General features: G+C 39.8%; 1 protein-coding gene across 1 annotated transcript in view; it reads left to right on the plus strand.

The window, feature by feature from the left end:
• Positions 1-4,741, plus strand: part of DOK7 (docking protein 7) — a 59,251-nt gene extending 54,510 nt beyond the window's left edge. The window contains exons 11-12 of the mRNA XM_066317431.1: positions 358-510; positions 3,284-4,741. Coding sequence (XP_066173528.1) covers positions 358-510; positions 3,284-3,411 — 281 coding nt within the window. The 3' untranslated portion in view covers positions 3,412-4,741. The remainder of the gene's footprint in view (positions 1-357; positions 511-3,283) is intronic.
• Positions 4,742-12,703: the final 7,962 nt, after the last annotated feature.

Raw genomic sequence — 12,703 nt, forward strand, 5'->3', positions numbered from 1 at the left:
ATAGTTCACATCTTCCTAGAACAAATGACTTCATATAAAGTGTTACTAACCTAAGATAGAGCTGGAAGCCTTCTGAGGTTTTGCTTCTGATGGAAATGTCTGCAGAGTGTTTGCTTTCTGCCACAGCCAAGACCCTTGTCTGTGGTCTGTGGTCTTCTGCAGGGACCCTGACTGGATCAGTGTCCCAGGATATTTAAGGCAGAAACTGTAGTTTTCTCCTGTCCCATCAACCACTGAGGAATGTCCTGCTTGGCAAGCAGAGTTATTGCTGCTCAGTGTTTGCTTTCAGTGTGTCTGTGTGAACTGGATCATCAGTCATTGCCAACAGCTCCTGTTGTGACTTGTTATTTATTTCAGAAGGGGCAGTAGGTTATTCAGCTGATGTCCCTACACCAGAACGACCCCACAGTGAGACGGCCACCTATGTCAATATTCCTGTCAGCCCTACTTCCAAAAAGCAGCTTCACTACATGGAACTGGAGCTTCAAGAATCTAGCACAAGCATAAGAGGTAAGAAAATCTGTGGTGCTTTTATACAGCAAAGAATATGTAGAATATATGGGGTATGTGGAATCCTGATTTCATATAGGGAGCAGCTGAGGGAGCTGGGGGCTTTCAGCCTGGAGAAGAGGAAGCTCGGGGGGGACCTTATCACTCTTACAACTACCTGAAAGGAGGTTGTAGTCAAGTGGGGGTTGACCTCTTCACTCAGGCAGCAGTGACAGGAGAGAATGTGGCCTCAAGCTGCCCCAGGGGAGGTTCAGGTTGGACATCAGGAAGAATTTTTTCATTGACAGTATGGTCAGGCATTGGAACAGGTTTCCCAGGGAAGTGATGGAGTCATCATTCCTGGAACTGTTGAAGAAATGACCGGATGTGGCCCTTAGTGCTGTGACTTATTTGACTTATTTGGTGGTGCTCGATCAAAGCTTGGACTTGATGATTTGGACATCTTTTCCTACCGTAATGATTCCATTATCTACCCACAGGCTTCTGCTAACAGAGGGGTTGAACCCTGTTATGTTTCTGAGGCAGTTTTTTAAATTGGCATCTCATTTTGGAAAAGAATTTTGAGTAATGAATTTCTATAAGATGTTGCATCCCTTTGACAGGTGATTGTATGTGCACTCCTAAAGTGAACATTTCAAACTCTGGAGTTTGAAAGACAGTAATTTGCTTGTGTTATCAAGATGTTCATTGCATACTAGGACTACACTTAGCTCATTTTTCTTTCTTGGCTTCAGAAACAGGGCTGTGGGTGTGGGTGTACAGGGCTTGCTCCTGAAGACACTGGCTCTGGAGCCATGCAGCAAATGATTCAGAGCAGAACACATTGTTCTTCTATCTGCTCGCCATGAGGGAGTTTGAAAGTGCTACAGAGAGAATGAAAATTATTTAATTTTTAATGTTTTTGTTGTTTTTTTTAAAAAATATTTTGCTTGGATTGGATATTTTACTTCTAATGCTTAACTTGGGCAATGAGCACATAAATGTGCAATACCTGTGCCATGTGTTTTCATTTAGAGACACAGTCCTTGCTACAGCAAGCCCCTCATCAGCATCTGGCATTTCACTGCTTACATTTGATATTGATGGGTTGATCTCAGCTATAAAGATATTAATTTTTATACTTCTAATTTCAGAAGTTTTATTAACTTTGAAATGCTAGCACTTTTCCTGTTACTTTTGAAATGTTTTTGTTTTTCATTATGTAATTTAAAGCTTCTCCCAGAACTTAATATGTTTCTCTCTACAACATTGTGTTGTAATGTAAAAGCAATATTTTCTCTTAACTTTAAAGACAATGAACCAAGGCATTAAAAATGAAGAGTAAAATGCTGTAGATTTTCCTAAATATCAACTACCCTCCCAATCTCAAATTGTGTAAATCTGAAGGTGTCTTTCATGACCAGAAATATTTTTTTTTTCATATTAAGATTTTCCCAGCCTCTAGCCTTATAGAAGTATTTTACTGCTCAAGGGACTGAGCAGTTTTTGTCTTCCCTATCTCCAAGAAAAATGAGCTAAAGTGTCATCATTCCATGTGAGGGTGAAGGTGGTTGCTCTGGTAAACATTACAGTGCCTAATCCAGACAAAGGACACTGCCGGCTGCCACAAGTGTTTTCTGTTCAAATACCAGGTATTGTTCATTTCCTGATTAGTAACCTGGTGAGGAAACCTCCCAGAAGCAGGACAGCCAAGTTCAAATTTGTCATTGGCTGGGAGTAAGAGGGGTGGAGATTCAAACATCAGGCAGACATGCAAGTGGTTCACTTGCTTATTTGAGGAAAACCAGACAACTAAAATATGTAGATAACTGTAGGTGAATCTGTGGATGGCTGGGACAAGGAATTCAGCTGACCTGTATGTTCTAGAACATGTGGGTTTATTGCAAGGGTCGTAGGTAAAAGGGCCTTGCCTTCAGCCACCAGCCTGGGCTGGAGGGAAGTCCCAAAGAGAGAGGGAGAGAGAACAGCAGGGTGAGAGCTGAGAGAGAAGGGAGCGAGAGAGCAAAGTGGCAGGGGGAAGAGTGCAGTGAGAGAGAGCAAGAGTAGGGGAAAGAGGAAGGATAAGAGTTAAGGGGAGAGTAAGGGTAGAGAGTTAAGGGGAGAGTTAAGAGGTAAGAGGTAAGAGTAGCAGGAAGGAGAGGAGGAAGAGGTAAGAGGGAGAAGTCCTTTCTACAATACATTATATCTCCTTTTGTGATGAATATTCTAATTTACAGTGACGAACCAATACAAGACACAAAATCCTATAGAATCTACATACAGCCTGTAAGAACTACTATATTACCATACTATGTTATATTTTAAACTCTAAAAACTACTCTTTAGACTTCTGTTTTGCTACATTGACCTTTGGATCCCTTAGCCAGCAGAAAGTTATTGTTCAATCAAAAGGGATTCTCCTTCAGCTAGCTAGACCATTGTTTTCAGGTTATATAGTAACTAAGACTCAGTATCCTACAACTCAAAGTAAGCTTTCATTTCTATTTCGATTATAGGTTTCATATTTTCAGAATCTTTTGCTAAGCAATCATATTTATAAGGTTTTCCTGATTCATCTGCCCCAACAGATAACAAAGCTTTCAAGGTGTTTTGATTTAGTTGTGTTTATCACCTTGCTCTCTTTATACAGCTTTCTCTGAGGCTGGACAAAAATCACCCAGGAAATCTGCTGGAGAATTGTCACAGCAGCTTTTTTTTTTTTTTTTTTTTTTTTTTTTAGCTCAGGAATATGTGAGGGGTGCAGTCTTTCACGGGATTCCATTTGGTGTTTCAGGGAGTGGGTCGTCCCGCTACGCCCAGATTGACATTGCAGCCACCGAGACGGCGCACAAAGTGGGCACCCAGCACGCGCAGGAGCGCCTGCAGGAGCTCGAGCAGAAGAAGAAAGGAGCCCAGCAGTGATCTGCCTAGGAAAGAACTTTGTGCTCACCACAAATTCACATTAACTCATCTTCCGAAAGATTCACGTTTGTCGTAAAAAAACCCACCCACGCAAAACGCTGCCATGGCTTCCTGCAGTTATGCCAGATTCATTCCGATATCTTGATTCCTAATTGGAGAGCTGGTAGCACGAGGGGTGTGTTTGGTCTTTCCTTTTATTTGAATTTGGTTGCAAAGTCCAGATTTTTTGTCATATGCAATGACAGATGTAAGTTACCTTTTTCTACAATTCTAAAATCACGGAGAGTCTGGAACCAATTTCAGTGTTTATTCAATGGTGGCATTTTCTTTGAAAATAAAGAATTTGAATGTGTGTAGATAAGGGAATGTGAGTGTGTGTGTGGTAAATGTACACATATGTTTGCATATGTCTGTATGTAAGCACACATTACTGATATAATATATGTATATTTCTGAGTGTATAAAGTGCATAAAACCTTGATTAATATATTAATGGACTCTTACAAAAGCAAGAAAATTCAGTGCCTGCTCTTTTTGCAGGTACGGTTTTGTTCAATTTATGTGCTTATTTATGGACATGTTCAACTATACCTATGGATAATTCAGTTTTATACCTCACCAAGTCCTGCAGCTTTGGCAAAAGTTGCTCAGATGTAAAAGCTGTCATGTCAGGGATGCACATGTATATGCAAACAGACAAGAACACACAAACGAGTTATTTAATTATGTCTATAAACCACAGTAATGTGAAAGGGCATTTGGGTGCTTCTGTTCTTAAACAGCCTAGGTCAAACCATAAGTTCAGTTTTGTAGTTGATGGGTACTTGGAATTTTTAGCAAATTTTCTGGAGTGGAACATATGTATCACATTGAAAATCAGGTCTCAGTTTTCTCACACAGCATATTTTAAAACCAAAGTATTCAAAAGAAACATTAAAAATTGAGTCTTTTATATCACAAAACCTATTCCTAATGTAAAACCAGCATCCACCTTAAACTTTTATTGGAAGATTCTCTGCTGTTCCTAAGTAGCATAAGATCAGTTCTGTGTAAGAGGATCTCTCCAGAGATGCTACAGACTTGAGGCACAACAGGATTTTATCTTGTAAAATAGTTTTACCCATGAGTCTGTCATATCTTGCTTTTGTACAGTGAGATTTTATGATTCAAAACTTAATTTCCCATGTTGTGTTGTCTATGTAATTCTTTTTATTTGTCCTCATATAAAATGTTTTTTAAATAAAATGCTATATAAAATGTATGGCAGTAACACTAGACTAACAAAGGAATGTACTGAGGAAGAAAACAATTTTTTTTCTGATAACATATAAGCTTTTTTTTTCTGATAACATATTAGCTAACTTCCAGAAGTTGCCAGGAGTGACATCTTGGGTATTATGATTTTTTTGTTTGTGTCCTCTTAAGATCCAATATCAGAGCTAAATTCTGTTTTCTGGATAAGCATTTTAATTTTTATTGGTGAGTAGAAGTTTTGTGCCAGTGAGGGTTTCACTACATGACTTAGAATGAGAGGTGGGGTTTTGATTTTGAGGCAGAATTTAATCTATAAATTTATTTGAATGTAGCCTCAATAGCAATGTAAAAGATCAGAAATCTCTCAAATAAAAAAAAAAATAATGTGTTTGAGAGTTGACAATGGCCATTCTTCTCTGTCCTGTGTTCAGAAGTATTTTTCTGTTGATCCACCCAGCATATTTCTGAAGGGAAGAGAGATATTTCTTATAAGATTCTAAGTTTAAAAGATTTTTCTTTGACAAGTGGACAGTGGTGATCTGCTTTTTAAATTTCAGTACAACTGGAACAGCCTGGGCTTCCTGGGGCTAGGTTTATCTGATTGAACTATTCTTTAGTCAAGGATCCTCCACTGGAGGACTTGCAACATTAAATCTCTTGTTATGTGACTATTTAATATTTGGATGAGCACAGCTTGATTAATGCATTGAAATGCAGTTTTCCATGACAATATATAATGAAACTACAACATTTCTATTGCAAAAATCTGGTTACCAGGAAAATATATTACCCAGGGTCTCTACAAAGGCTGACTTTCTGTATGTTGCTTGTGTTAAATCTGGGGCTTGTAGCACAGGTAAGGATTTGACACAATAGTAAAAGTCATCAGACTGCTGCTGGCTTCACAGAGGAATCACAGTTTAAAAAAAAGTGTATTTTTCAGGTTGAGCAGGGCTATGAAGCTGTGCATATGCACATGGTTCTCTGTGCACGTGTGTTTGTGTATGTCATAGTATTTTCTAAATACTTAGAAATGTTTATTCTAAATTATTTTTACTTCATTTGAATAGGACAAATAGAACAGATGACTTTCACTTAGATTTAAATTCATTTTATATTCCCATGCACTAAGTTATATTAGGAGCTGAAGCAGGAGGTCAAACCATATTGTTGCATCTGTTAAAAACTGGTTGGTTGTTGTTCTGGTAGTACCTTGCAGGTCATATATCCCTGTTAAGTTACAGGCTTGACATTTCTGTTGAAGAAACTAGAGCTTTCTCATTTGAACAAAGGCAGCTCATAGACATGGAAACCTTTTTTCTCAAATAAATACAATCATGTGCCTTCAACTTCCACTAGTGAACTGGGAGTAATGGAAACCAAATCATAACCCATGAGCAGGCTTGTGCTTGTTCACACACCTTGCATGAGTGATCTAAAATATGTGCATGAGTGATCTTAAAATACAGTTTGTGATTTCTATGGGATGAGTCCAGAGGTCTTTAAAAAAATTAAAATTATTATTCTTAATAATAATAATAAATTAAAATCTATCTACGACAATTTTGGAATTAAATTCAACTTGTAACTGCTGATGATAAAAAGAAGGATTTGATCATTTTTAATTTAGCGTGCTATCAGAGTCAGATTTCCTGTTTTCAGCACAAAGTATTAATTACCAGAAGAACAAAATAATGTGATGTGGCTGGTACGTCTGTAACGTGTTCTTGAAGGACTTGAACTTGGTAGAAGTGCTCTTGGTGATAACAAAATGCTGTTATCAGGTGAGGAGTTCGGGCATAAGTACTGGTGTGATGTGTGTGTCCCTCTTTCTCCCTGACAGACCTACTGTGAAATGTAACCGTTGCTTCAGTGGCGCTTATGGCATTGTTCATAAGCTGCTGTGGGACTGTTTTATATGCAAATATTTTGGGGATGGAATTTTCTCCAAGGTGACCTGCTGCAGGATGGACGGCTGGAGTTTGTAGGGATGTAATTTCCCAACAATGCAAATAGTTGTCTGGGTTTTAATGGCGCTCCAACACCTAATTGTGGAAAATGCCAGTAGGTGTTGTTAGGCATGTAAATGTTTGTGAAAATCTGCCCTGAGAGTTGTTTTAAGCAAATGGCTTGGGAAAAGTTCTCATTTTTCTTCTCTGCTGCAAACAAAACAGTTTTAATTAGTGTAGCTTGGAAAACTGTAATTGAATTAGGAGTGATTGCATTTTTTGTGAATGTTGAAACATGCGTTTGGTACGTTTCTCTTCTAGTTAGTCTGGAGTAAGACACATACTTGCTAAAATAGCAACAGGAGGAAGACACAGTATTTCATGAGGTGCTATTAAAATTATGGGTTTTTTTAAAGATGACAATGCTGTTACATTTTTATGTCAGCTTTTCACTGGGAAGATCCTCAGCTCTCATTTGGCCAGTCATACAAAAAATGTTCTACAATCTAGGTTGAAAGGAAATGTTAATTTAACACCATGTAGCCATAAGAATGATAAAAGAGAGTAAGGCTGGGAGAGTTAAAAGTAATTAAAAGGAATTTTTGTAAGGAGCAGGTCTGCACCAAGCACAGCACAAACATCTGGGCAAAAGAGGTGAATGTATGTTCAGCCTTGGTACAACCTCACTTGAGTGTTGTGTGCACTGCTTGGCCTTACAGTTTAAGAAGCAAGGGCAGCTCCCTGGATGTGTCCAGGGAACAAAAGAGCTGTAAGGGCTGGAAGTGCTGTGAGAGGAGGCTGAGGGCTCTGGCTTTGTGTTGTTTGGAGCAAAAGAGGCTGAGGGGTGACTTCATTGCTCTCTGCAGCTTCCTAAAGGGAAGCAGAAAAGAAGGTGCTGAGCTCTTCTTGCTGGTATCCAGAAATAGAATGTGCTGGAATGTTTCAAAACTGCGCCACAGAAGCTTAGATCGGTGTTTGGGAAGCATTTCCTTACCAAGAGGCTGATACAGGCTTCCCAGAGAGGTGATTCTTGCTTCAGCCCTATCAGTGCTTAAGAGGCATTTGGAAAATACCCTTAATAACATGCTTTAAGTTTTGGTCAGCCATGAATTAGTCAGGCAGTGGGATTGGTTGATTCTGCTCCCTCCCAATGAAATATTCTATTCTGTTCTGTTCCGTCCTGTCCCGTCCCATCCCAAAGATAACAGGCTTCAGAGTAGCCCCATTCTGACTGACATCAGTTGGTTATTGATAAATCAGTTATCAATTTTCTCTGAAAGACTGGAATATAAGTGACAGGAAAATACACGTTATCTTGACCTGGATTCTAATGCAAGGAATAGCTTTCTAAGACAGTGAGCAGGTTTAGAAAAGTGCAGCTGACATGTGAACTTTGAATTTAGTAAAAACTTTAGGGTGAGTGAACTTTAAAGCTTATATACTTTCAAATGTTCGCCTGCATCAGAGCATCTAGAAATAATTCAAATTTATTATCCCACTGTGTACACAGAGGCGTATGTAACATCTCCATTTTACTGAAATAATACGTGTCAACTTATTTGAGGAGTATGCAGTTGGGGGGGGTGGGATCAGAAAGCAGATTTAGCATGACAGTAATTTTTCTCTACATTATATGGTTGTGAAATCCTTAAAAAGAAAAATAAATAAATAAAAGAGCCCTAGCATCTGCTATTGTATAAGTTAAATTTTACTTATCTGTGGGCTGAGCTGGCAATTTCTGGATAGTCCATATACAGAAAATAGAGCTGATTAGATGTTCAGAAAGGAACATGGTCTTTGGATACTGGAGTTTTATTATGTAATGAATCACTCAGATTCATCTTCCCCCATGTCTCTGCCACATCTGGAGGATGTACCCCGTGGCCTGCCTTTGGCTGCTGTAACACTTTGTCCTTTTACTGCCAACAGCCAGCAGTACTGGACACAAACTGAGAAGTACAGGAAAGTATCTTCCTGGGAATTTGATGAAGTAGGTAGGTGTCAGCAGAGAACCAGAAAGCAGCAGCTGTCCTTTGCCAGCACTGGCAGAAGGGCAGCACCAGGAGATGTGTGTCTGTGAAGAGCATAACGTGCTGTGAAACAGAGAGCACTGTAACCTGAGAGGAGGGTGCCCCTAATTCGGTGTTCAGCTGCACTGGTGTCATTTGCAGTGGCTGGGGTGCTTGGTAGAGATCGATCAGGTCTGCTGAAAGCCCAGGACCTGATCTGGGATTTGCTGTCTCTGTGCTTTCTATGGTGAACATATGATAGTAATGACCATAAATGACCATAGGTGATGGCTGTGGGAATGCCTTTCCTGCAGTGACAGCCCCAGGTGTGCTGCTTTGGAGCTCTGCAGACAGCAAAGACTCTTCAGCATGTCTGCCTCTGGCCAAGCCCTCCTTTACAGTGACAACACTTAAACAAGCTTAGACCCTCTCATTGCTGTTGCTGTGGCTGAGGAATCGCCAAGGTGCACGTTACAGCCTGCAGCTGGCCACATCTGCAGAGTGGACTGTGATGGGAACCCTGTCCCTCTGTCCATCAGCAGGGAACTTGCCCTGAGCACTGCAGGAAGAGACAGAACAACTGGATAACAAAGAACCTGATGGCCCAGCAGCAATACAGCCAATGTGAAGATGCCAAACTAACTGCACCCTGCTCCGTCTCTGCTCTAAGTGGTCAGAGGTGAACAGGGTGAGTTGTTCTGTTCCTAGGTTGGAAGGAACTGATGAAAATTCATTTTTCTTATGGTATGCTTGTGGCAAAACAGGGTCACTTCTGTTCCTTCTGTAATCCCAGACACATATGGCAGCACCTTGATTTGGAATTCCAACTGTCCTATTTGGTTACATTGGCTGTTTTGTTCTTTCAAAAATTCTAGTACAGCTGTTTGTACATATGGCATTAAAATGAGAAGGAAAGCAATTCCTAAGAATATCTCTGGAAAACTGTGTTCTCATCCTGAATTAATAACCATGAATAAAAAATTTGTTTTGCAGTTCTGCAAAGAATGAGGGTCAGTTTGTGCAAGGCCTGAAACAACAGATTGGTGGCAAGAGTTTAGTGACACCAGCAAACTGAGACTAATGCAAACATTAAGACATAACCAGGATCTGAAATGGTTGGAAAATGGACTCCTTCTCCACTGAAGGACCATCTAGTTAATTGTTTTGGTTCAGATGTCTTCTTCAGTTAGAAACTGAGATTTGAATTTTGAGGTTGGACTAAGGGATTCACTGCCAGGCCTTCTAAATTATTGGTTTCATATTCAAGTTTCCAGTTCTCAGTGTATTTATTCTTAAAATAGTGTAGCTCCCTTCTCTTTAAATTGCCTGGAAAATTACAACTGTAGAACATTAAACAGCATTTTATTTTAATAAGAGGCTTATTTCAAAGTGATTCAATGCTCACTTTGCCTATAGAAATTGGCAAGTGTAAGTTACAGTAGAGCAATTATTGAGAGGCAACCTTTGAGACTGAAATGGTTAGTTTTATTAAAATGGACAGCCTTTGTGATAAATTAATATATCAGTGAAGGAACAGAATTCACATATTAAGCATTAATATCTCTGTACTGTTTCTGTTTCAGGAGAGTGCTCTTTTGTTGAGTGATGGGATAATAAACTTGAACATTGGATTTGAAAATGCTTTAAGGGCTATTGATAAAAGCATTTGGGTTGCAATTGTTGCTGTACCAAACGTGACTCAACTTGAAATATTTACTGTGGAGGAAAGCTTATGAATTTATTCTGGCTCTACTGGCCAGATTTTATGAATGCTTCCATTTTATGCCTGTAGATACTAGTAAAAGAAATCCATTCTTTTTTTTTTTTCCTGTAGATTAACATCCTGCTTCCCAATAGGCTCTAGGTGGATGGACTGAAGTTCATGTTAACTGTATGATGTATTTGGAAATGTTGGTTCTGGTATTTGGAAGCACTTTGTTAGATAACATAGTGCATACAGAAAATGCAGCACCTAGCTCTCAGTTACAAAGGTAGGTCTGTTAGTATTGAAAGCAAAAATCTATTCTATTTATTGATTTACTTTATTTCTGTTATTCTCATTAAATGCTATAAAATGAAAAAAGATCATTTAGAATATATTTTAGAGCTTCTGTGTACTACTTACTGGTAAATGCTCAGCCAAGATCATCTGTTGAGGCAGCACCTTCTGGAAGCAAAGGAGGTTTCTCTGTCTCTTGCTTTTTACCTTGATCTGCACTGGCTTGAGGGAAGCCCACGGGGAGAGCTGGACACACAGCAAGCAGAAGAGTCCAGCTAAGGATCCTGTTCCCACCAGCTCCTGAGCACAGGGGATCCTACCTGCAGAATCAGGACCTGAAAAGGCACATGGCTCTTCACCTGACAAAAGGTAAATGATCTTTACTTGGTGATTTAAATATTCCTATTGCCAGATCTATCATTCATCAGGATCCCATGGGAGGGGAGAGGGAAAATTATTGCAGCAATAAATCTGCCATAGTGCTGTTCCTTATCTGTCTTGGTAGAATGATGCCATCGTAGCTGCTGTACCAACATGAAGGATGTGCTTTATTAAAGAATTGGTTATTTTTGTTGCATTTAATGCCTTAAGTATTTATTTCCCACACCTTTCCACCCTCCTTTTTAACAAATACAATCTGTCCTACATGAAGTCACTTAAATTGAATGTTTACTTAAATTAAGGTTCTTTTCAGGGCAGATTTGACTGACTATAAAATATGAAATGTTCTGATCTTTTTTCCTAAGAAATGCAGTTATTTTTTTTTTCCTCCTGCTTTTGTATTTCAAATTGTTTCTCAGAGTGGTTTAAAAACTTGTTAATTTGAAAAATTACAAAAGGGTCAGATAGAACAGCTATTAAGGAAGAGAAGATTCAACCACTGTATAAAAGTTGTAGTTCTTTCCTTTTCAGATGCCTCTTCTATGCAACCTATGAACTCTAATATTCACCTCCCACACGACAGAGGACTGTAGGTATATCTCATTTATACCCTTTTTCTTGGCTTTGAATTTTTCTTGCTATTTACAGAAACACAGAAGTGGTGACTCAAGTTATTTTTTAATCTTTAATGTCTCAAACACTACCCACTCTTGTTATTTTGACCATATGAACAGTCTTTGAAGGATTAAAACTGCAGGAATGAACTGAATTGTACACACATTGATGTGTGTGAGGTGCAGACCACAGAAACTAGAGTGGAATCAACTTTACAGCTCCCTAGCCTGTCCTAAATCATAAAAAGCAAGGAAAGCCCTGAGGAACCTCGACAGGAACAGAGACTATTGCTCATTTTCCTTTATGCTGTTGTAGACTCTAACTAAGCCACAGAGTGAGAGGGGGAAGTTGGGTGCAGGAGCAACAACAGCCTTTTTATTTTTGTTCTCTAGGTTTGTGTGCCCAGTCTTTGGGCCCTATGACTCATTAACAGCTCTGTTCAGTAACTGAAGTGAGGCGACTGTGCTGACCAGTCTCCAACCTTTGCCTCTGATGAGCTGTGACTTGCTCCCTGTTTGAAATTACTGTGACATGTAAGTATTTTGCCAACCTCTTGTACTTTGCAGCACTTGCCAAGCATTCTCTCTGCTTGAGCCCACCTGGCCTTTGAGCCCAATTACTGTCATGGTGTGGCGGTAAAGACACAGCACAGCCACTGCCTGGCTCAGCCTTTGCTGAAGCAGCTCTGCATTTGCTCACTAACTGATCAGACCTTGGTTATTCATCCCATGAATCCAGCACCTTCTGTGCTCTTCCTGACTTCTTCAGAAATTCTTGGATAAGTATATTCTATTTCAGGTACACACTGAAGATACAACCCAGTTTTGTGCTGTGCCCTCTTGTGTGGAGCACACAGCTGCTGAGATTGCTTTCCCGTGTGCGGCACATTTCCTCAGCAGCAGGATCTGTGCTCTGTGAAAGCTCTTCCATTCCCTGCAACCCAGCCAGGACTGCTCAGCAGCTGTGGCTCAGTGCTTTCTGTATCTCCTCTCCTCTGCTGATGCATTTACTGCATGTGTCCAAATTCTTCACCCAGGGGCCAGTGTTGTGGGACCCTCCACACCCAGGCTACAGCCACCAAACTG

The sequence above is a fragment of the Sylvia atricapilla genome, chromosome 4 (assembly GCF_009819655.1).
Source record: "Sylvia atricapilla isolate bSylAtr1 chromosome 4, bSylAtr1.pri, whole genome shotgun sequence".
Taxonomy (NCBI): Eukaryota; Metazoa; Chordata; class Aves; order Passeriformes; family Sylviidae; genus Sylvia; species Sylvia atricapilla.